This window comes from Bubalus kerabau, chromosome 11 (assembly GCF_029407905.1).
Source record: "Bubalus kerabau isolate K-KA32 ecotype Philippines breed swamp buffalo chromosome 11, PCC_UOA_SB_1v2, whole genome shotgun sequence".
Classification (NCBI taxonomy): Eukaryota; Metazoa; Chordata; class Mammalia; order Artiodactyla; family Bovidae; genus Bubalus; species Bubalus kerabau.
In genome coordinates, this window is record NC_073634.1 from 100,845,101 (window position 1) to 100,869,475 (window position 24,375).

The 24,375-nt window shown below is 42.4% G+C and overlaps 1 protein-coding gene across 2 annotated transcripts in view; it reads left to right on the forward strand.

Annotated features, from left to right (window-relative positions):
• The window catches only part of GARNL3 (GTPase activating Rap/RanGAP domain like 3), a 162,098-nt gene that overhangs the window by 38,233 nt on the left and 99,490 nt on the right, over positions 1–24,375 (forward strand). For both annotated transcript variants that reach the window (XM_055541190.1, XM_055541191.1), the window contains exon 3: positions 5,707–5,776. In XM_055541190.1, coding sequence (XP_055397165.1) covers positions 5,707–5,776 — 70 coding nt within the window. The remainder of the gene's footprint in view (positions 1–5,706; positions 5,777–24,375) is intronic.

Consider the following 24,375-nt stretch of genomic DNA (forward strand, 5'->3'; position numbering starts at 1 on the left):
GTTGTTAGGGTCAGTCACTAATCTCTGGGCCACTTGAGTAAGGAACTATATCACTGAGTTTCAGCTTCTTTTTTTCCCCTCCTTTTTCAGTTTCCATAACATCTACTCTTTGCAGGGGATTGTCCTGCTTTCTGGGATCCTGATTTACATAATGGTCATTTCTCTAGCCTCTGTGTGGGGCTGGAAATCTTTGCTCTCATCCCAGGCCTTCTTTAGAGATGTAACATGATGGTCCTCAGCTTTGTTCATGCTTGCAAAGCGTGATCCAGCATCCTCACACGTTAATTTGCTAAAACAGAATTTCTATTTAGAGCCAGACCACCTTGTCTGTGAGGAACTTGAACCCACTGGTTCTTTTTTACACCTGCCTCTTCTGGTGACCTGCTCTCAGGCCCAAGAATTTTCTAGGTGAGGTCCGCACTGCTAGGCCAACACTTTCAGGAAGGGGATGGTCTGCTGGGCTGTAATGCTGCCCTCAGCCCTGCCCTAGGGGGCTGCTTGGCCCCAGGTCTCCTGTTTTACCACAGCGGGGGGAAAAAACAGGCATCTTGTTTTAAGTTCTTTAAAAGTTATTAATAGTAATCATGTAGGCTACAGCCACTTTCCAGGACTCTCTAACAACCAGAGAAGAATTCATACTAATAAAAAGAGCAATAATAATAGCTAACATTTATTGAGTAGTTTTCATGTAATAGATATTATGTGTAGAATAAACTTTTATCTGCTCTTTTTAGTTTATTCTGTATAACCCTGTTAAATAAGTGATATGATCAGCCACATTTTATACACATGGGAACTAATGCCCAGGGGGCTTAAGAACCCCTGTCTGTGACTGAGGCCCTTGCCCTGAGGCACTATGTGACATCTCCTCCCATTCAGGGAAAACTTGATCAAGGCCTTGCCCTTCCTTATAAAAATGCCACAGAATGGCTAACAGGTTTCCCAGGGATTCCCGAGTCATCTGAAAAAGCAGTATTTTTCAAAACACTGTCTGTGAACCACCTGCATCAGAGTTCCCACCACGGCTTATTAAAATCTCAGTCAGGCTGAATCACAGCCTCTGGGAAAAGGGCCAGGGAATCTGCATTTCTAGAAAGCTCCCCCAGGGATTCTGATGGACTCTAATAAACACTGCTATTTTCACTGGCATCCTAATCACAGTTTATGGGTAGAGCTGATACCAGCAAAAGGGATTCGTGCGTCTGTGGGCAGGGGTTGGGCAAACTTTCTGGGAAGGGCCAGAGCGTAAATGATTTGGGCTTTGCAGGCCCTGCAGGTCTCTGTTGCAAGTTCTCAGCTCTGCTACTGAAACATGGAGACAACCACAGACAGCCTGTCACCAGAGGGTGTGAGTGCATCTCAATAAAGCTTAGTGTTCAGCAGGGGAGGCCACAGTGTGCTGACCTCAATAGTTGTCCTGGCCCACCAGCCCTCTGATGACCCTTTTTTTGTGGGACTTCTTTTTTTTTTAATTGGAGGAAAATTGCTTTACAATGTTGTGTTGGTTTCTGCCATATGACAGTGCAAATCAGCCATAATTATACATATATCCCCTCTCTCTTAAGCCTCCCTCCCCTCCCCCATCCCACTCCTCTAGGTCATCACAGAGTGCCAGGCTGGGCCCCTTGCATTATATTGCAACTTCTTACCAGCGATCTATTTTACACAGGATAGTGTATATATGTTGATGCTACTTTCTCCATTCGTCCCACTTTCTCCTTCCCCCACTTGTCCACAAGTCCATTCTCTACATCTGCGTCTCTGTATCGCCATATCGTCCCTACAAAAAGGTTCATCAGTACCATTTTTCTAGATTCCATATATATGCATTAATATATGATATTTATTTTTCTCTTTCTGACTTACTTCACTCTGTATAACATGTTCTAGGTTCGTGCACTTCACTAGAACTGACTCAAATTCATTCCTTTTCATGGCTGAGTAATATTCCATTGTATATATGTACCATATCTTCTTTATCCATTCATTTGTAGATGGCCATCTAGGTTGCTTCCATGTCCTGGCTATTGTAAATAGTGCTACAGTGAACACTGGGGTAAATGTGTCTTGTAGTATTGTAGCTTTCTCAGGATATATGTCCATTAGAGGGATTTCTGGGTCATATGGTAGATTTATTCCTAGTTTTTTAAGGAATCTCCCTGCTGTTCTCCATAATGGCTCTATCAGTTTACATTCTGTGGGGCTTATTCTTACAGTACTTTCTGTTGCCTGTGGAGAGCTATATCTATGAAGATAAAATCACCTGTTGTAACAGATAAATCTTGAATCTTTGTGACTTAAAGCAGTACAAGTTCTGTCCTCTCATCTCACAGCCCAGTGAGAGTGTGCCTACTTGGGTTCTTCTGTGTTCTTCATTTAGGGACCTGGGCTCCTTCATAGTGTAGCTTCATCCTTCTTGGTTCTCACAGCCATCCTCAGAGCCAGTGGACGAGGAAAGAGAGCCAGGATTATTCGTGGGAAACCTGTATGGGCCTGGTCTGGAAGAGGTGCCCCGCATTTCTACCCATATTTTACTGGCCAGAATTCTCATTGCGTGGGGTCCTGAAACAGCAATTTCTCAAAGCTGTGAGGCCCTTGGTCTCAAGACTTTCTCTAGTCCCTTCTATCTTTGCTTGAAATCCATCCACTTCTAACCTGGGCTCATCTCTTCCTTGTAAAAAGCCTTGCTAAGGTCAGTCAGTAGGAGCCAGCCCATAGCCTCACTCTGACCTGTCCAGCCACATTCCTTAGGGCTGCAGGCTCAGAAGGCACAGATCCACCGCCTCAGTTATTGTAGGTGCGAGTTTTATCACTTAGTTTGCTACTGTGTAACCGAGATCTCCATCTCTCTAGGCTCTGAGACCATTTCCTCCCTGGCTGCTGCCTGCCTGTGAAGCCTGCACCACATATTTTAGGTTGTTGCCATGGTAGCACCCCAGTGCAAGATACCGACTTCTGTACTAGTCCAGGTAGCACAGAGGCTTCACCAGGTAAACCCCAAACTGTGTGTGATGAACACAACTAAATGTTTATTTCTTGCTCACATCACATCTAATACAGATGTTCTTGGAGGCATGACCTTCCATTTGGTCATTCAGAGACCTGGCTTTTTTCCATCTCGAACCTCTGCCTTCCTATGGGTCCTTGTGGTCCTCTCTTGCTGGCCACGGGGAAGGCAGGCAGGCTTCCCATGGGAGCCCATAGGCACATCACTTGGGTCTGTATTCTCTTGGCCAGAAATCAGTCACATGGTCACACTCCCTGAAAGAGGGGCTAGGAGATGAAGTCCAGCGACAAGTCCCAGAGGAAAGGAAGGAGGTTTTGGTGTGCATGTGGCCATATCTGCCTCTTGGGTCAGGACTGTCTGGACTGATGAAGTGACATCCAGGGGCTTATCAGGGAGAAGGTCAATAGGTAGCCTGCCTCAGTGATCACTAGGGGCCCTATCAGGCAACAGCTAGTGAGATCCGAAAGATGTGCAAGTAAACAACAAATGTTTACTGCGTGTCCATTCTGTGCCTAGCAATGGGCCAGACTCTGGGGACCTGGAGGAGAACCAAGCTCCTCTTAGAGCTCTGGGTGATCCTCCTAAACACAATCCTTGTGCTGGATGCCAAGGGGCCAGGGAGTTGGGGAAGAGAGTGGGTTTTCTACTACGGCTGGTTTGAGTGCCTCCTGTAGCCCTAGAAATGCCTCCCTTACAGTTGTGCATGGCCCTGTCATCAGCAAGCACCCTCTCTGCGGTGTACTGGACGAAATGTAATTAGAAGGAGAAAAGGGAAGCCCACAGCAGATATTCTGTTTATCTCTCTCAGTTGTTTTCCTAGGACATCGTCTGCCCTCTCAGGCTTCTAAGGAGGCAGTTGATCCAGATGTAGATTCATCACCCTGTTTTCTGTGTGTTTCTGGATGTTGGCATTGGCAAAGTTAGGGAGCTGGCACTGTCTAGGAAGCCCCTCTGTGGTTCTGAGGGCGGCACAGGGAGGGGCCCAGATCCCCACATCCCTGCTCTCTTCATGTTTTTGGCCATTTGGGTTAGAAACCGCTGCTGCTGCTTCTGTTGATGACTGAGTCATGGGCCCGACTTAACTGAAGGTGTTGGCTGAGGTCCAGGCAGACAGCTCTCAGTCAGCCACCACTGAGCATCAGCTCTGTGCCCAACCCCTGTTCAAGAGCGTGGATGCACCCCTCACAGAGCCCACTTGCTCTTGGTAACTCAGGGCCGCTGGAGAAGGATCTTGAAACTGTTATGTAAGGCAACAGCAGTATTCTCCAGGAGGGTTTTCAAAAAGGGCCAAGAAAATGGGCGTAGAGGACATAGCTAACCTTGGAGCTGGCCATGGAGGGAAGCTTTTACATCTCTTTCAGAGATTTTTCGGTAGAAAGTCATGTCACTAGCAGTAGGAAGGTAGCTTAGGTAAGTATCTAGGACACCCTTCCAAGCTGCCTTCATTAATTTGTTGCACGGTTTCTTCTAAGGCAGTGAGGACTACAAAAGGTTAAATCTCTCCTATACGATGAACTCAGCCATCCCCGTGAAATGGAGGAAGCGGAATACCATTAGACTCTCTAATCTCATTTCTCTCATGCTGTCCTTCTTGGAGCCTATCAAACAGTGTCCTGGCAGAGAGTCAGTTCTGTGGCTGCGAAGCATCAGAGTCAGTTTCTTTCTGAACATGCCAGAAGGGCTGTAATTTAGAAAATGTAGCCTACCTTTTAAGGAAGGATGAAAAGGTACTAAATGCACCTTTCTTTGCATGTTAACTCCCAAATATTTGGGATATATTAAATGCGTCATTCCTGGGAAATTTTATTTTCTGTTTTATTAGAGTTATTTGCATGACATATTAGAACAGAACTTATAAAACTGTTTGTATTTGTGGATCTCTGGTGGTTTCATGAGTACTGCTCAGGGCCCTCTCTGTACCAACTATTCAATAAGATATGTGTCTTTTGAGTGTGTAACTGTGCATTCAAGATGCAAATGCAGTAACAATTTTGCCCTGGTTTTAATTGTTTTTCCTCAAAGATGCATGTGATTTTCTTATCTGATATAAGCATTTCTTAAGGGGAGGGGGTAGGAAAGTATTAGCTACTGCCACATCAAAAAAGCTAAATATAATTGGAAGTTAGATTTTGAGATTTTTCTCTTAGTCCTAGTCTTTTTTCCATATTGTGATGTTGTCATAAAGGGGAGGGGGGTGGGGCCTACCAGGATTTTGAAGTTTTTTTTTTCCTCCTATTTAAAGTTTATGTCTCCTAGATAGCATCCCATAATGCTGGTTATTTTTATGCAGAATATTTGGGACAAAGAGGCTCTCTTTAAACGAAAGATAATTGCAAGCTTTGTCCCTTGCCTCAAGTTTACTGCAGGGTTTCTCTCCCCTCTGGTTATACAGAAATGAAATTATAAACCACCAGTAGCCTGGGAAATGTCAATCGATTCCAAATGACTAAATATTTAATTCAATCATTGCCTATACCTCCAAGGATGACTCGGGTGTTTTTCTTCTTACTGAGGGCTCCATGAAAGCCGGGCTCTGCAATGGCTGCTGAGGACTGTGTCTGTTGCAAGGAGGCTCCCCTGCAGTGAGGAGCTGGGCAAGCCTGTTCCATAGCAGCCCTTTTGCAAATGGTAGTGGATTTTTGCAGAAGGTTTGTGGCCAGATCGCTATGTATAATACTGATGAAGCATTTTTGTTCCAGCTCTGTCTCGGAAGACCTAGGCTGTAGACGCGGGGATTTCAGTAGGAAACATTATGGATCTGTGGAGCTGGTAAGTTTACTCTGTCTGTTCAGTGGTAGCACATTGATTTCGATTTAGAGAGGATCGCCAAGCTCTTCAGATCTTTTGTTGTATATTTACTGTTAGACCATGTGGGTACAGTATAAGGGCTGGATGGGAATGAATGACTATTGAAAGGCTGTAATATTGATCATCTTTATCTGTTGTGTTTTTACTGTTACGTACTTTTAATCTGTGCCTTTCAGTGTGTTAAAAATATGTTGTGGCTTGGTATTTTTCCCTGTTCATGGTGTTATGTAATTAAATAAAATGATTTATGTATTAGGAAAGGTAGCATTTAGCTTTTATGTTATCTTGTTCCTAAAAGTTTCTAAATCTAGTTTTTGAGGTTTAAATATTATTGTAATACATATTCCAATTTTTCTGTACCATCTCTGGATATGATAGGAGTTAGAATATCTGTGAGCTCTTTTTTTCCCCCCTGTTACAAGTATATGTGTTGGACTAGATAAATGTCTGTGTAGGTAATAGATATCTGGATTGAAAATATTCATATTTTTCTTAATGAGAGAGATTGGGGTTTGTGTTATGATTTTTTAAAAAGGGTATGCTTTCATTTTAAAAGAGGAATAGTGAAGATATATCATAGCCTCATTTTTTTTTATCATAGCCTCAGTTTTTTAAAAGACAGAATTGTGAGTTTTTTCCCCAGTTGCATGGAAATTTGAACTAATTTTTAGGAAAATATGCTCATAAAATTCTCTTGGTTAATATTTAACTATTAAAAACATTAAATTTATTATTTCTGTCTATTTACAAAAACTGAGTTGATGGAATCCATTTGTAAAGTATTAATATAAGCTGCGTTAATTACAGGTTTAAAAAGTAGAAAAATTTATGTACCAGAATCATGTACAAGTAGCATTCTACTTGAATTCAACTATATATTACAGATTTGACTGTGTACCTGGCCCAGGTATATTCTTGGAAATATGCATTAAGTAAAAGATTAGGTCCTTGTTTTTAAGGCTCCTACTGTCCTCCTGCTGGGCAGATAAGATACATAATATATCTAAAGAATGAATTTAGTCACATAAAAGACACCCTGGTTGACTTGGTTAGTGTGTGTTCTATGTCAGTCACTGGTGATACCATGCCAACTCAGACCACCACCTCTACTGAAGAAGCGTGTGCATAACTAATGCAGAATTGGTAAATATTGTGAGAAGCGCACAGACAGGGCCTGGTGGGGGTTGGGAGAAGGAGGGAGCAACCCCTTCTGGCTAGGCATCTCGGGGAAGCAGCCTGGAAGGCCTTCTGGAGGCTGTGGGATGTGAGTTGGTGACAAGGAAGATAGACAGAGGATATTTGCAAACAGCATGATTCTTGGCAATGATGATTTGAAGGGCAATGAGCACATGGTCCTGCCCAGCAGAGTGTATAGGGCTAAAGAGCTCAGTGGTTACACAGCAGGTAGGCTTTGGAATCAGACAGGCCTGGCTTCATATACCAGTTCCCTTACTTATTATCTCTGTAAACATCGCTGAACCTCAGTGGTGCCTAAGAGTTTGTGCTTGGAAGTCATTCTTGTTCCAGCATTTACTAGTTGTATGATTGGCCTCAGTTTTCTCATCTATGAAATGGGGTTTATTAGTATTATCTATTTTATAGGGTTGTCAGGAGGACTGTATGAGGTGATGCACAGAAGCACAGTCCCTGTTAACTACCCAAAGTAGGAAAGATGAAATTTGATAGCACAAGTAGGATGTTGACTCTCAGGTGAAGACTTTGAACCTGATCTAGTAAGTAGTATGGAGCGCTTATAAATAGTGAGAGTGGTGTTTGGGGGAGACAACATAGGTGTGTAGGATGGACCCTTTATAGACTTGTGGAAATCACAAAATATCAGACTGGGAACATACATGAGAGAAGTGCTTTCAAGCTTGAACAGGCATCAGAATCACCTGGTGAACTTATTAAAACAAATTGCTGGACCCCATCCCCAGAGTTTCAAATTCAGTGAGTCGGGATTAACTCAGAGTTTGCATTTCTAACAAGTTCCCAGGTAAAGTTGATGCCACTGTTGCCAGAACCACCCTTGGAAAAACCCTGCTTTACAGAATCCCCAACTCGTCATCAGTTATCCCCAGCTTGATGAGGCAGCTCATTGACCAGCTCAGTTTGTGTGTGTGTTTATAACTGACTTTTTAAATATTTTAAAGTAAATTTTAAATACATTTTAAAATTCTATGTATAATTTCACCACCTTGCAGCAAGTATTTTCATCTGCCTTTGATACCTTCCAAATTGTATAGCTATAAGTGCCATTTCTACATGGTTGTAATCAAATTATATATTTACTTTTGCATGCCTCCTTTTTCATTTAACTGTGTTTTATAAGTATCTTCTTGTTATATAGTTACCATTTTAATCCATGTGTGATAGATAGACCAGTAAGGTGATCAACAGTGATCCGTGGAGCCGTTTTCCTCCTTATGTAAAATCAGGTCATTTCTAGTTTGCCCGAGTTGGAAATGATGTGTGCTAGAGGTTGCAAAACTTCAGGAGATGGTTGAGGGACAGGGAGGCCTGGCGTCTCTTGAGATTCTGACTCCAGTGTTTTAAGGAAGGAGATGTTTTCTCCCATCTATGAACACAGAGTATTATCAAATTAAAAACCATATTATGTGTCCTATGATCGTGAGAAAGCCAGTTCAATTTTTCTTACACTTGATTTGATGAATATTGTTGGGAACCCAGTCGATATTGGGTGTTTGTAGAGGGGGTCCTTGGGATTCTGTAAAATTGAAATTTTAGCATAAACTTCTTCTGATGTTCAGTGAATTAGATAGAAGTCCTTGTGAAGAGTGAATTGACCATTCAAATCAGCAATGAGGAGGATGCAGGGGCTTGGTTCCCTAGGTTTCAGTTGAGTATACATTTGGTGAGAGACCATGGCGCTCAGACACCTACTCTACAGACTCACAGGTGAGTTTCTCAGCCCTAATTCAACAGCTGTGGGTCGAAGGCTCCCACCATGGGTCAGGCACGGTGCCTGACACTGAGCGGGGAGGAAAAAGCCAACTGTTCTTCTCTCCTGGAGCTGGAGGTAGTCTGGCTTTAGAATCCAGCGGCCTCAAATTTTGAGTCTCCAGGCTGCATCTTAGCTATGTTCCCTGCCTGAATCAGGGATGGTTTCCTTGCAAGGGACGGAGATCCACTCAGTCCAGCTCCAGTATAACGTAATTTGCAGAACGGGTGTGGGAGAATCTCGCCGGAATGCACTGCAGGAAGCACAGCTGGGCTGCATGTGACTGGGAAGCCATCAGGCAGCTCTTCTCGTTTCTCTTGGCCCCTGTGGTTTCTCAGCTTCACTTTGCTCTGCATGTCAGTACCAGTCTCCTCTCTGCACGCCAGCTTCCGCGACAGCACAGTTGCCTCTCTCCAGTCCATTTTCTCCCAGCAGCGGTGTTTGTTTGTTTTTTTTAATACTTCTTTTTATCATGGTGAAATATTCACAAAATAAAATTTACCATTTTTAAGTGTACTATTCAGGCCCATTATGTATATTCGCCAGGTTATGCAACCATCAGTACTATCTACTTTCAGAACATTCTCATCATTCCAGATAGACACTGTACCCATTAAACAATGACTTCCCATTCCCCCTGCTCCCTTGCAACCTCTGTTTTATCTTCTGTCTCAATGAATTTGCCTGTTCTATGTGGGATTATACACCTTTTGCCCTTTTTTGTCTGATTTATTTCAATATTTTCAGGGTTTATCCATGTTGATACATATATCAGAATTCCATTCCTTTTTCTGACTGAATAATATTCCATTGTGTATGTATACCACATTTTGTTTTTCCATTCCCCTATTGATGAATTCTTAGGTTGTTTCCACTTTTTAGCTCTTGTGAATAATGTTACTGTCAACATTGGTATACAGGTATGTGCTCAAGAGATGTTTTAAAATGTTGACAACATAGTATCTTTTCTTTCATAAATCTCTTCTGTGGCCCATTGCAGTGCAAGCCCAGACCCTTTACAAAGCCCAAAGAGATCCTTCATGGTCCCTGTTCTGCCTTCCTCTCCCACCTTCCCATGAGCTGCTCACTCACTGTGCTTCGGTGGTCTGATTTTCCTCTCTAGAACAATTTGAGTTCCTGCCTGTCCTTTGCATGTGCTCTTCCCTCTTCCTGGAATGGGCTTTCCCAGCATTGCTCACTGCTAATCTCAGCTTAAATGCCATCTTCTCAGGGAGGCCTCCCCGATCACCCTCGCTGAAGTCATCCTCCTCATTATGGAGGTCTCTAACTCAGCATCCTCTTTATTTACTTAATGGTGTTTATCATAATCAATATTTGTTTACTAACTATCCTCTCATCCACTAGAGGGGAGGGTGGAAACTGTGTCTTTCTTGAGATTTCTAGGCCCTGGCATATACTAAATTCTCATTCAGTTTTTTTTTTAATTACTAAATTGATTTCTAGTCCCCCACCCCACCCCTAGTCTTGCAGTCCCTATGTCCACTGTAGTCTATTCATTCTTGGACCCTAATTTCAAATTCCAAAAAGAATGCTATGGATTGGTTCTGCAGATCCAGTTATCTATCCCTGATTCAAACAATTGAGTTCAAGGTAGGGTGGTGGTTTGGGGGTGTGTCATGTGGTATAAATGTGGCCTCCTAGAACCCCTCAGCAAAGTTTGTGGGCAGATTCTCTTTGGAAAGGATATGGGGAAGCTCAGAGCATGAGCTGAGAAGGAAGCCTCCAATATGTCTATAATATTTCCTCATAGAGCAGATGATTTAAAAGCTCCATCTAAAAGCACCTGGTTAAAATGTCATCTGCGGATGGACTGTTATCCCTGGCACTTTTTTAAATTCCATAAACAATGATATGAATTATAAACCCTCTAAAAACAGGAATCAAGGCTCTTGATTTACCACTGTGTCCCTCATACCAACCACAGTGCTTAGCTTTAGTTACTTAGTAAAAATTAATTGAATGAATGAATGGTTCAGTTTGGTTGGAATTAGAGACTAGCCTAACCCATCAAAAATAAAGAAAGAAAAGGAAAAACAAACTTCTATGATTTCCCCCCTCCCCAATATAGTTAGACTCATCAGTTTGCAGTGCATTCCATCTGAAATGTTTGCCGTTTTTCTTCTTGATGAATTGAAAGTCTGGTCTCTCGTGGCAGCATTCTAAGCAAGGCACAGCTATTACCCCATTGACCATTCTTCATCGCTTCATATCGAAATCTGTCAGGAAAAGCATAAGATTATTTGTAGCTTTTATTGATCTTTTCTTGGTCTTTGACTCAATGGGTAAGAAACTGATGTGTTACAAATGATGAATGGTATGGGCACCATATGGGCCTCTCCTTTCCAAGCCCAGCTGCTGATCCTCACATAAGCCCACATCTGGGTAATTTTAGGGAAGCCACGATCTGCAGGTAATTTCAAATCCAGGATAAAAGAGGAGGGTATATTGTCCATTGGGCTTCGCAGGTGGCACTAGTAGTAAAGAACCGGCCTGCCAGTGCAGGAGACGTGAGACTTGGGTTTGATCCCTGGGTCAGGAAGATCCCTTGGAGGAGGGCATGACAACCCACTCCAGTATTCTTGCCTGGAGAATCCCATGGTCAGAGGAGACTGGTGGGTTACAGTCCATGGGGTCACAAAGAGTCGGACATGACTGAGGCAACTTAGCACACATGCATATTGTCCATTCCTTTTTAAACTTGCACTCAAATGAGTCAAACCTGCATTTGGACCAGCTGCCTGCTCCCCTGGTATATCAGAAAGAAATGTATAAATGTCTCTCCGTGAGGATAGCATGGTTTTGTTGTTTTGAACTCAGAGTGGCCTCAAAGGATACCTGGCTATACTGAGTACAGCCAGAAGAAAGGTTTGTCATGAACTTGATTGGCATCTGCAGATTTTAATGTCTGAGGTTTTGACTGTGTGACAACTTTTGAAGTCTGATATATAGTCATTTGTATTTTTGCTCAGGCATGAACTTGAATTACGCCTGTGAGACTGTTGTGTTTTAGATGATTCTTGGCTAATGAGTGATTTAGCTGCCTGCCCAGCATCCCTAATACAGCACAGTTTTGTTCTCTATTCAGGGTTGAGTAGGCTTTTTGTTTTCAGAGGCATTTTATGGGAGAATTATATTCTATGTAGTATCACCGAATTGAGAAATGAGTGAAGGTTCCAGAATATCTCCCCTAGGAACATCAAAACATCACGACTTCTGTCTTCTACAACTAGAATCATAATTTTGGCAGATGTTCTCTATTATTTAACTGGCTTATATCTAAGGCTTTGATAGCAGGTTGACTCATGTAGGTACCGCAAGACATAACATTTATCTTGGAATTATCAATGAGTTGGGGCTTCCCAGGTGGTGCTAGTGTAAAGAGCCTGCCTGCCAGTGTAGGAGACATAAGAGACTCAGGTTCAATCCCTTGGTCAGGAAGATCCCCTGGAGGAGGGCGTGGCAACCCACTCCAGTATTCTTGCCTCAAGAATACCATGGACAAAGGAGCCTGGTGGGCTACAGTTCATGGGGTTGCAAAGAGTGTGAAGCAACTTTGCACATATGCGTGCATCAGTGAGTTAACATGGTTAGAAACTATGGTGCTCTTTTTGATATTTTGATGCCTTTGTGGATGATTGATAATGCTTACATTGAACATTTTCCAGGCTAAAATTATTGCAACCATTTTTAGTAATGCAGAACTTTGAGACCTTAGTCATGTTTATGTGTTAGAATGGAACTGGAAATCTTTTATTATGTTTATTAGTTTTGCTGTTTATTGAATGTTTACTATATGCCAGTCAATGAGCTAAATACTTTTGATGCATTTACCTATTCTCCCAAACGACCATCAGCAGTTTTTTATTTCATCACACACTGTGGCTGCTGAGGAAATGTTGGTGGACACTGAATGGATTCCCATTTATCAGATGATCTCAGAGAGATCCCACAGCTAATAGAGGTAACACTTAAGCCCAGATCTGTCTGACTCTAAGAGCCCCTGTACTTAATCTCTCAGCCTATGAGCCTAGGCTGTTTTCTAAGGAAATTGGGTTGATTGTTAGTTAGAGCACACATCTCTGCCCTTGGATGCGTGTGTGCTAAGTTGCTTCAGTCGTGTCCGACTCTGTACGACCCTGTGAACTTCAGCCCCTCGGGCTCCTCTGTCCATGGGATTCTCCAGTCGAGAATACCAGAGTAGGTTGCCATGCCCTCCTCTAGGGGATCTTCCTGCCTCAGGGATCAAACCCATGTCTCTTATGTCTCCTGCATTGGCAGGTAGGTTCTTTACCACTAGCACCACCTGGGAAACCCATCTCTGTCCTTAATCAACAGCATAGAGTAGCTGTGCTTTAAGTCTTAGCTGAAATATATAATTTCAAACTCTCTTAGGTCCAAATCTTAACAAAAGTTTGATTTTTAAGAAGAATGTTAAAAAAAAATTACCTAAGAAATGTCTGTGTGATAAATGTTTTAAATTTAATTCCTGGTTTAGGCCCAACCATAACATAGCTGCAAACACTTGGCCTGCACTTTAGAGGGACTGCTTTTCTTGGCCCCTCTTGGAAAAGCAAGAGTTTTTCTTGATCTGTGCCCTTGTGTTATGCCTTTAGCTTGCACTGATGGGCAGATCAGAAAAAAGCCATGTGACTCTGGATGGTGTGTCACTTGCAAGGAAGCTCTTGAGGATTTCTCGGTCTGTCACACAGTGTCTCCTTTAAGAAAGCCTGTGAGAAAAGTTTTCCCAGGACCAAAAAGCAGCTTCGTTGTTAACCTTTTATGCAGTGGAAATCCTCTAAATAAATGGGCTTTTTCCTCTTTGCTCTGGCCTCTGGGACGCTCAGGACCCTATTTATGGCTTGCCTTGAACAGCCTTAAAGGACTCTGTAACAGGCAGCCTAATCTTATTCTCTTGTTTTCAGTTTATTTACCCACACCTAATTTTCCCTTGTTCTAAATTTGTTTTGTATCTAATTTTCTCCTTTGAGTGAGATATCTCAGTAACATGCTTTAAATCTTTTCTAAAAAGTAAGGTAGAACATAAAAAAATATTTTCTATGTTCAGCTTCTAGCTCTTAACAGCACATCCTCTGTCACCCATTGAGGGTAACCTAGTTCACAGAATGGTTTTGACCCTTGTCTCCTCCTTCCCCTACTTTTTGATCAGGGACCTATGACCTATTTTCCTAGGACCAACTACACCTGGGGAGAATTAGCATCCCCTGCCCAGCTATTTGGTGACTGCCTTAACCACTGAGCCATGTGTTAATCCAAAAGTCTTCCAAATCAACTAGCTAAACACATACCGTAATAAGAATATCAGACAAGTTTTTCCAGGCAAAATCAACCCTGGAAACAGCCACTCCAGGGATTTTTGGCACCATTGTGCTCTCTAGTTTCAAAACTAGAACTGCAAACGCTCCACTCCCTCCCTCCGCAGGCCTGGGCAGCTCATGCCAGGTTGCTGGTGGCCACACAAGTCTCCCGTTCCTGTGTGCCCCCACGTCCTCCTTGGGGGTGACCCTCCCTCCTGCCACTGCACTGTCAGCTCAGCTCACAATCTCTGGCTCCTGCACCCTCTGCTGGAACCCTGGGGTCTTTGTTCTGTGACTCCAGTAGTCTTCAGCTGGTGGGATATAGGTCCCTGGTGCACTATAAAAATACTTTTAGGACTTCCCTGGTGGTCCAGGGGCTGAGACTCTTTGCTCCCAATGCAGGGGGTCCGGGTTTGATCCCTGGTCAGGGAACTAGACCGCACATGCCATAGCTAAGACCCGGAACAGCCAAATAAATAAATATTTAAACACAAATAAATACTTTCAAATTTTGCTCAGTGTTTAATACAACAGTTTATATTTTGTGTAACCAGAGATACAAACTGTTGGCATACTGTTTATTGGTTAATTCTTCACAGCAAATTGAGTTTTCTACCTGTGATCTCTTATATAATATGGAGGAAAACTCTCACATGTGTCTCAGACACCCAGTCTTTCTTGGTGCCTGCTTGATAATATCTATTGCCTCTCACTTCTCACTTGTGCCAAAGTGACCTCTGCCTTACACCAGGTCCTGTCATGTGCCCACCTCAACTTTTAGTACAACAAGGCTTGGCGGTATATATCATCAGTTGTAGCAAAAATAAATTTTAAGCTTGAGCAAAAATATGACATCACCATCTCAATGGACATGAGTTTGAGCAAACTCAGGAAAATAGTGATGGACAGGGAAGCCTGGTGTTCTACAGGCCATGGGTCGCAAAGAGTCGGACACAACTGAGTGACTGAACAACAAATACTGTTTTTATGAATACAAAGTATTTTCTTTTCTGGAAGGTATTTTTAAGAACCAGTATTTACTTCTTTATTTAGGTAGGTCTGTGATCAAAGACTGGAGAAGGGAATGGCTTCTCCATTATTCAGTGGGTAATACTGAACCCACTCCAGTATTCTTGCCTGGAGAATCCCATGGACAGAGGAGCCTAGCAGGCTACAGTCCATAGGGTCACAAAGAGTCAGACACAACTGAAGCGACTTAACATGCTTGCATGCATGATCAAAGATGTAGTACTTGGGATTCCTCTGGTGATCCAGTGGTTAAGACCCCAAGCTTCCATTGCAGGGGCCTGGGTTCAATCCCTGGTCAAGGAACTAGATCCTGCATGCTGCAACTAAGACCCAGTGCAGTCAAATAACTTTTTCTTGATGTAGTACTTGGCAGCCATGAACACACACCCAAGGATTTGAAAGCCACCCTTTTACTTCTTTTTGTGGTATTACCTTGAAAAGGAATCTTACCTTTTTGCCAACCTTTCACCATATGGTTTCTAAACATTTATAGCTCTTTGTTAGGCCCTCAGAACTAAGTCTAGAACTTTTAACTTATTAGCTGCCTCCTGGCAGACAACTTGGGACAGATTTCCCCAGGGCTGCGGGATCCAGAGTATCTGAGGCTTCATTTGAATCTCTCTCAGCAGCCCCAAGCTGAGACCCTTGCCTTCAGCTTTCTTCTGTCTCAGGGCAAGTCCTGTTTCCTTCCTTCCTTCCATCCCCAGATGGCTTCACTCTCTTGGTAGAAAGAGAGATCTGTTGGGTCTAAAATTTGCTCCCCTGTTCCCCCCACTGGGTGAATTTAGGGAAAATCATGCCCAAACCCGGTGTCACCTGCTGTGACCAACTTACCAAAAAGGGCCCCCAGTTTCATGCCACAACTAATATTCTAATTTTTTATATTGAAGTATTTTACATATTTAATTAAAGCCATTACTTTGGACTCCTTTATGTGTAAGAAAAGGATTGTATGTTTTTGGGCCTCAGTCTTTTAATTGGTCTTTTGCCGTTATCTTTATGTTGCAGTGTTTTAAAATATAATCTCAAGCTGTGTTTGCTGAATAGATGTGAAGACTTTATCATTACTTTAGGAATACATTTCGGCCACTCTAAATTCCCTTTTCGATCCCTGCGATAGTTCTACAAATTCCCTTCTGAATTCGCCTTTGAACGCTCTCCTTTCTTGTTCCCACTAAGCCTGCACTTGCCAAGGCCACTAAAGACCTTCCTGCTCCCAAGTCTAGGTGACGCATCCAGGCTTTCGCTCACGGGCCTCTCTGCGCATGCGCCCTCTTAACACGTTCCCCTACCCCAGTATCTGTGCCTCTGCTCTCTCGTGTTTTTCGTCCTGCATCTCTACTATACCTCCTCTGCTTCTTTTAGGGAGTCCTTCTTTCCTGTCTGGTCATCCCATTTGGATACTTCTCAGGGTTCTGTCTCAAGACACCTTTCTCACCTGATCTGCTCTTCCTCATGATCTTTCCTACCCTCATGGCTTCAGGTACCATCTTCAGGCTGGTGACTCACAGATCCATATATTCTTTCCAGGTCTCTATCAACAGCATCTAATGCCATCTGTTCATATGCCCACAGGACATCCCTGTGGGCAACTGAACCTTAAAAGGCCCACTACTGAACTCAGTCATCCCTCTTTACCCTCCCACACCGCTAGGGAATGGCTTTACCTTCTTAACCATTGCTAATTTCAGAAACCAGGAAATCACCCAAAGCCCACATCCAGTCTCTTACCAAATCCTATTGGTTTTATATTCTCAATAGATTTCCTGGCTAAGTTTCTCTTACTCACATTGATGTGCGTGTACAATGCCAAACAGTCTTTTGAGAAGAGAGAGGGATACACATAGATTCGTATATATGTATGCATGGAAATATGTATTATGTATTCATGGGACTTCCCTGGTGGCTCAGATGGTAAAGAATCTGCCTGCAATGCAGGAGACCTGGGTTGGATCCCTGGGTCAGGAGGATCCCCTAGAGAAAGAATGGCTACCCACTCCAGTATTCTTGCCTGGAGAATTCCGTGGACAGAGGAGCCCGGCAGGCTACAGTCACAGGGTCACAAAGAGTCGGACACGACTGAGCGACTAACACTTTCACTTTTCATGTGTACTCATATGAATTTCACAACTACCTGATAGTTTTATAAATACTTTTGTTACCCCCATTTTATAGATGAGGTTACCAAAGTCCAAAGAGATGAATTAACTTGTCCAAAGTCACACAACTTGTAAGTTGTTGAGCCTGCCCCTCTCCCATCTTATGCACAGTAAGTTGTATTTATTTAAAAGTTCTGTGATCTCCCCATTGTTACAAGCTGTGCTCCAATGCCCCTTTGTTGTCCTCATCATGTGCGCATGCTCAGTTGTATCCAACTCTTTGTGACCCCATAGGCTGTAGCCCACCAGCCTCCTCTGTCCATGGGATTCTCCAGACAAGAATACTAGAGTGGGTTGCCATTTTCTCCCCCAGGGGATTTTTCTGACCCAGGGTTCAAACCCACGCCGTCTCTTGTGTCTCCTTCATTGACAGGTAGATTGTTTACCACTGCACCACCTGGGATGCCCTCTATTACCCCTTACTGTGCATAAAAATCACTTGCAGAATTTATTTAAGATTCAGGCTCTGATTTGGCATATCTGGAACGAGCCAAATAGTGTGCTTTTTTTTTCCCCACAATCTTCCATTGTGAAAATGACTGAACTTCTTACAAGTTTATCATTTGACATCCGGGGAAGTCCAGAGACTACTTTGTTTTTAAGTAAAGAAGAACAATAAAGGACTTCCCTGGTGGTCCAGTGGTTAAGACTTCCCACTCCCAATGCAGGGGACCCAGGTTCGATCCCTGGTCAGGGCACTAGATCCTACATGCTTCAACTAAGAGTTTCCTTGCTGCAACAAAGATCAAAGATCCTTAGTCGGACACGACTGAATCGACTTAGCATGAACACAAAAATGGCTTAAAACAACGGAAATTTATTCTCTCATAGTTCTGGAGGCTAGGAGTCTGAAGTCAAGATGTTGGCAGGGCTGCACTCCCTCAGAAGGTTTGAGGGAAAAATCGTCCCTCGCCTTTTCCAGCTTCTGGGGTTGCCAGTAATCCCTGACATCCTTGACTTGTAGCTGTGTCACTCTAGTTTCTGCTTCTGCATCACATGGCCTCCTAGCCTGCAATTCTGTATCTACATCACCCTCTTTTCTCTTATAAAGACACCAGCTGGGACTTCCCTGGTGATCCAGTGGTTAAGACTCCGAGCTCCCAATGCAGGGGGTATGGGTCAGTCTCTGGTCAAGGAACTAGATCTCACATGCTACAGCTAAGACCTGGAGCAACCAAATTAATTAATTTAAAAAAAGAGAGACACCAGCCATTGGACTTAAGTCCCACTCTAATCCAGTGAACTCATCTTAACTTATCTAATTACATCTGCAAAGACCCTCTTTGCAAATAAGGGCACATTCTGAGATTCCAGGTGGATGCAAAGGTGTTTGGGGGTGGGGGGCGGGGATTGGGGTGGGAGCACAGGGAACGCCATTCAAGCCAGAACAGTTCCTTTCTTTCTTTTAGTGTTCAGAAAGAAGCCTGTGACAGTTTAGTTTATTTTCTTTCTTGGTAAATTTTCCTATTTTGATCTTTCTCAGACTTCTTTTATTTTTAAAATGTTTCCCATAGTTTCTCTATGTCTTCTCAGCAATTTTGCCTAAAACGTTGCATCTTTGTGATTCTTCGACCCAGGTCTTATGTCATGGATGAATATTTTCTTCAGATGTATATTTGTTTATTTCTCATTTTCCCTCTTGAAATAGTAAGGAAGGTCTTTTTCTCTGTCCTCTGTCACTGCCTTTTCTTTCTCATTATTTTATATTTTGTTCCTCTTCATTCTGGGAAGGCATCTCAAATGATAAACTTATTGCTATCTCTGTTTTGTACAATAAACATTTCGCTTTCCTCCTCCAATGAGGATTTTTAATTTTAACCCTACATTTTTTAATCCTACCTTTGCATTTTTTGGTCCTCATTCATCTTGCCCACTTCCACAAGCTTTACCCACTTATTGTAAAAATTGTCCTCTGTCTTATTGAGGACAACAGCTGCTTTTTAAATCTTTTATTTTGGTTTCATAGTGAAAAATGGTGTGCTTCTTTTTTTCAGTTTTCAGGATCATATGTAGCATTATTTTAAATAACTCCCATGTTTGTGATTTTTTTTTCCTTTTTATAATACAGAATCTTGAGACAAACACAAAGAGTTATTCAGACCTTTTATTGTCAACAGACAAAATGTACAACTGACCCTGAGCTCTTGTCCTTTTGGGTCCTGCAACTTTTCTGAACCAAACATCTGGATGGCTGGTGGTTATGCAAAGCTCCCTGATCACTGTCCAGGGTCTGGTTGGTGTTTCTCTAGTAAAGCTCTGCTGGAAAGGGATAGGATGTCCTCCATGCTTGGCTTTTTGCTTCTCTGAACCGGTGGCTCTAGAATTTATACATACAGCCAGGATTTAGAGGGCTATGGGTAGCAGTCTGGTTGGAAGAGGAATATTAATGTTTGCCTAGCTCTTTACATAAACTTGAGAAGACACCATCTGTGTAAATAATTGGTTGGAGATTACGAAGGTGGAATCCCCTCATACCCAACCACACTTTGGTGTGACCACTTGCTTGGCATATTGGCAAAACTGTGTCCCCCAGGGTGCTCTGCTACCAGGACCCTTCCTGTCTGTCTCCCTGCCTATGGCCCTTCACTTATGAAGACTGCATTTTCTATCTTTTTATCTGTTTATTTGGTTGCACTGTGTCTTAGTTGCAGTACTCAAGATCTTTGATCTTTAGCTGCAGCACACAAGATCTTTAGCTGTGGCATGTGGGATCTAGTTCCCTGACCAGGGATGGAACTTGGCCCCCTGCATTTGGAGCACAGATTCTTATCCACTGGACCACCAGGGACGTCCTAAGGCTGCATTTTCTAACATAGACTTTGTCTCTCTCCCTGCCCCCATCTTACCCGATGTTTTCTTAGAGAGGAAAAAGAGGTGCTGGAGTGGCTAGAGCTACCTTAAAATGCAGTGCTCATGCAGTAGAAAGATGACTCCCAGTGTTTTATTGTTACTCTTTATATAGACCCAGGGTTTCTTAGCGCAAAGGAGATGGGGAAGAGAAAATAAATTGCCATCCAGCTTTCTGTGATGACCACAGATTTGTTCTGTTTCAGCCAACAAAGTCAGTGACCAAATAGGTTTCCCAGTTGTTCTCCATTGGCCATAGAATAGGTAGAAAATGTCCTGATATTCTGGCCATAGGTTGGGAAATCAGTCTCAGATTCATGAATTGTCATCTTTTGTGCTGAATCTTCCCAAATATTTTACTGGGAATTTGAGTATCAGAGACTGCTAGTCAGATATTATTTTAGTGAAGAAGCCAAGATGGATAGATATACTTCGAGATGAAAGGTTAGAGTAGAATACTTGTGCTGACTTACCTCAGATTTCTCAATAGAACAGGTGGAAAAGTCACTGCTTAGAAGAAAATGTGTTTCTGGAGTGATGACTTGGTGATTGCTAAGTCAGGACCAAGATGGGAGATACAATGGGAAGTAAAAAAGGAATGGATAAAAGAACTGGAGAGTGGTAGTGAGGATCTAGCCATGGTCAAGGAGCATGAGCTTGTCGTAGTCCTAGCCACGTGGAAATTTGTTTCTTTGAACAGAGAAGGAGAGAGTTAGAGTTTACTTAGTAGGGTGTGATTGAGAGCTGGGATTTGACTCAGGGGATTGTAAATGCAGTGTTGACGTGAATAACCACAGATCCCCAGCTAACATGTATACCAGAAAGAGCCAGCGTGGGTTTATGTCAGGTACTATGATGACAACACTCTACTAGTGTGGGTGAGAATGGGTTTGGGGTCTTGGGAACGGATGACAAAGTCATGAAGTCAAGTGAGGTCATTAGATTTGAGAAAGCAGAAGGGTGCGAGCTCAAGACATCAGAGAGATCACTGTGATGGATATAGAGTTTGCTGAGGATGGTGGCCAGAGATGTGGATGATAAGTCTGAGCCCAGATCCAGGACCCTGCTGGTTCTTCAACAACGTTTATCATCCTAGTTGGAGACTCTTCTAACTGATTTGGGTACTCTGACATGCACCCTGGTGCTCAGCACTCCAGCCACCCAACCTCCCAAGTCTTTTCCCCACCCCTTTGCACGGGCAGAATAGGAAGAAGGAAAGAGTGGGAGGAAGAGAACACCCGCTCTGACCTCTCCCTGCAGGCAGTGGAAGTGACCGAGAGTCACCAGGAGAAGGGATCCAGTCAGGGGATGGCTCTTTCCACCCATGTTCAGGTGTTATCTCCCCACCTTTTTTTGATGCAAACATTTTGAATCTATTTCTTCCCTTCTGAGTATTTCTAAGTCAGGTGTGTGTGTGTGTATGTGTGTGTGTGTGTGTGTGTGTGTGTGTGTGTGTACATGTCTGATTTGCATATGCAGATGGTCTGCTTGACCAGTATTGGTAGTTTTTAAAATCTGCTTATGTTGGAAATCATTTCTTAAAGGTCCTATACATCTTCTAGAATAAATTGCATTATAGTGGGACTTCCCTGGTGGTCCAGTGGTTAAGACTGCACTCCCAGTGCAAGGGGCCCAGTTCTATCCCTGATCAGGGAACTAGATCCCACATGCCACAACTAGGAGTTTGCATGCCAAACTGAAAAGATCCTGAGTGCCACAACTAAAACCCATCACAGCCTAGCAAATAAATAAGTACATATTTTAAAAATAAATAAATAAATTGCATGATAGCAACGAGACCTTCAGCTCCCCCAGGCAGAGTTATCCCTGCAGCATCTGACCTCCCCGTGTGCCCCGTACTTTCTTCTGTGCCATGGCATTTAACCAGGTTGTGTGTGATTTATCTGTTTACGTTTGTGTATCTGTCTCTCCCACTAGGCTCTATGCTCCTCTAGGGCACAGATCATGTTGCATTTGTCTTTGTAAATCCAGCAGTTAGTACAGGCCTGGGGAAATAGGTTCTCAATAATGTTGGAAGAGCGACAAACATTTAAACAGACTTTCCAAGAGTTTAGATGCAGCATTGAAATGTTTTACTCATACTAGCAATAATCAGGGCCTTTTATATTAATCATTACCATACTATTATTAAAATACATGTTGTTATAACATGATTGAACACATCCTATGTTCAGGCACTATTCTAGGATCATTCCATGTTTTATATTACTGAATTCTCTCCCCAAACCTAGAAGTGGCTACAGTCATTGTCTTCATTTTATTTTTTGTCGTCATTTTAGAGATAAGGAAAATGAAATTTAGAGAGGAAAAATCAAGTGATTTGCCCAAGGCCATGCAGCTAGTAAGTGTGGAACTGAACCTGATAAGTTGGGTGCTAAAACTCACACTTGTAACCACTCATGTCAAAGAAAGGAGTTGGGGATGGGGGATAGAAATCTGAAATCTTATTTTTAAAGATATAACTTACATAAATGTTAAAAGATCTTTCCCTAGATTAAAATACTGTTTCTGTGACTTATATATACCTGAATGTCAAGTACCCAGTGTGTGATAAGCAGAATCACAGGGAATCCTAGCACTTCTGCAGGTGTGGAAACAGACACCAGCCCAAAGAAACAAAGCAATTCAGTGGAGAAGAGAAGAGCCTTATGTTTCTGAAATTTTATGTATTTGTATTAATTTAGGAAATATTCTCATCTAATTCCCTCTAATATTAAGCTAATAATACTTCTATTTATAGTACTTAATGAATACCACTTTATTCTTCCTGTTTTTAATTTTTTCTTTTACGTTAGTTTGTTGAATCATACAGATGGTTATAAGTGCTTGGAGATTACTTTTTACCAGAAATAAAACATCTAAGATATTAAACACTGTTCAGTGTTCAATAAATCAGTTTGGCTGAGATTGAAACAAAACCTCTACTGCAGATACTAAATTACATGAATTTCCACCATTTTTAGTGTACTCAACTAGCTGAAGGTGATTCAGCCTGAGAAACTGAATTGATCTTGGTCACCCTGAGTTGCATCAAAGTCCAGCATGTCACACAGTCCTGTCCATTAGAACTTTCCATGACTGTGGAAATTTGTCATTTGCTCTGTCCAGTGTAGCCACCACCTGGGGCTGCTGAACACTTGAAATATGGACAGTGCCACAGAGGAACTGAGTGGTTTTTACTTTATCTTAATTAATTTAAAATTAGATCTGAATGGGGCTAGTGGTCCCAGTACTGGCCAGTGCAGGATCTCTAAAGGAATCCCTTTTCTCTCTTAGGCTCAGTGCTCCCCAGCCCTGAGCCTTTGGTGTATGTGGTGTATGACCAGATTAGAGACGTTAGACAAAACAAAGTAAAATAACATAAAGAATTTGTCTTTTCTTCTTAACATTACTGATGTTGAATATTTGTTAAGGGACTTCCCTGACCATCTAGTGGTTAAGACTTCGCCTTCCAACGCAGGGGGTGAGGGTTCGAGCCCTTGTCAGAGAGCTATGACTTCACGTCTCATGGCCAAAAAAAAAAAAACACCAACAAACAAACCAAAACAGAAACAGTATTGTAAAACATTCAAAAAAATTGTCCGCATTAAAAAAATACATATATATGTATGTTAATACATTTCCCTGAACTTGTATACCAAAACAAATACAAAAGAACTCTGCTATTTGCTTCTTCTCTAGGGAAACTGCATTACTGTGAGTGAGGGTATGGCTGGCAGGTGAGGACAGGACCCTTCCCCTCCTCAAAGACTCTCTGAGCCAGGGCTGCCTCTTTGGGGCAGACAACCTCTTCAGTTCTATAGTTACTAGTATATTCAGGTTTCTTTCTCCTTTTTCAAATAATCTTCATTATGTATATTTTCCTAGAAATTTTCCATTTCACTGAAGTTTTTGGTAATATTTGCATAGTCTCATATTGTATTCTCTCACATCTTAAAAAAAATCTCTTTTCTTTTTAGCAATTATATTTTATTTATTATCAATCCATATATTTGTGTTTTTCTTTGCTTTTTATTTTATTGAAATATAGTTGATTTACATTATTGTGTTAGTTTCAGGTATACAGCAAAGTGATTCAGTTATGTGTATTCAGTTCAGTCGATCAGTCGTGTCCAGCTCTTTATGACCTCATGGACTACAGTACACCAGGCTTCCCTGCCCATCACCAACTCCCGAAGCCTACTTAAACTCATGTCCATCGGGTTG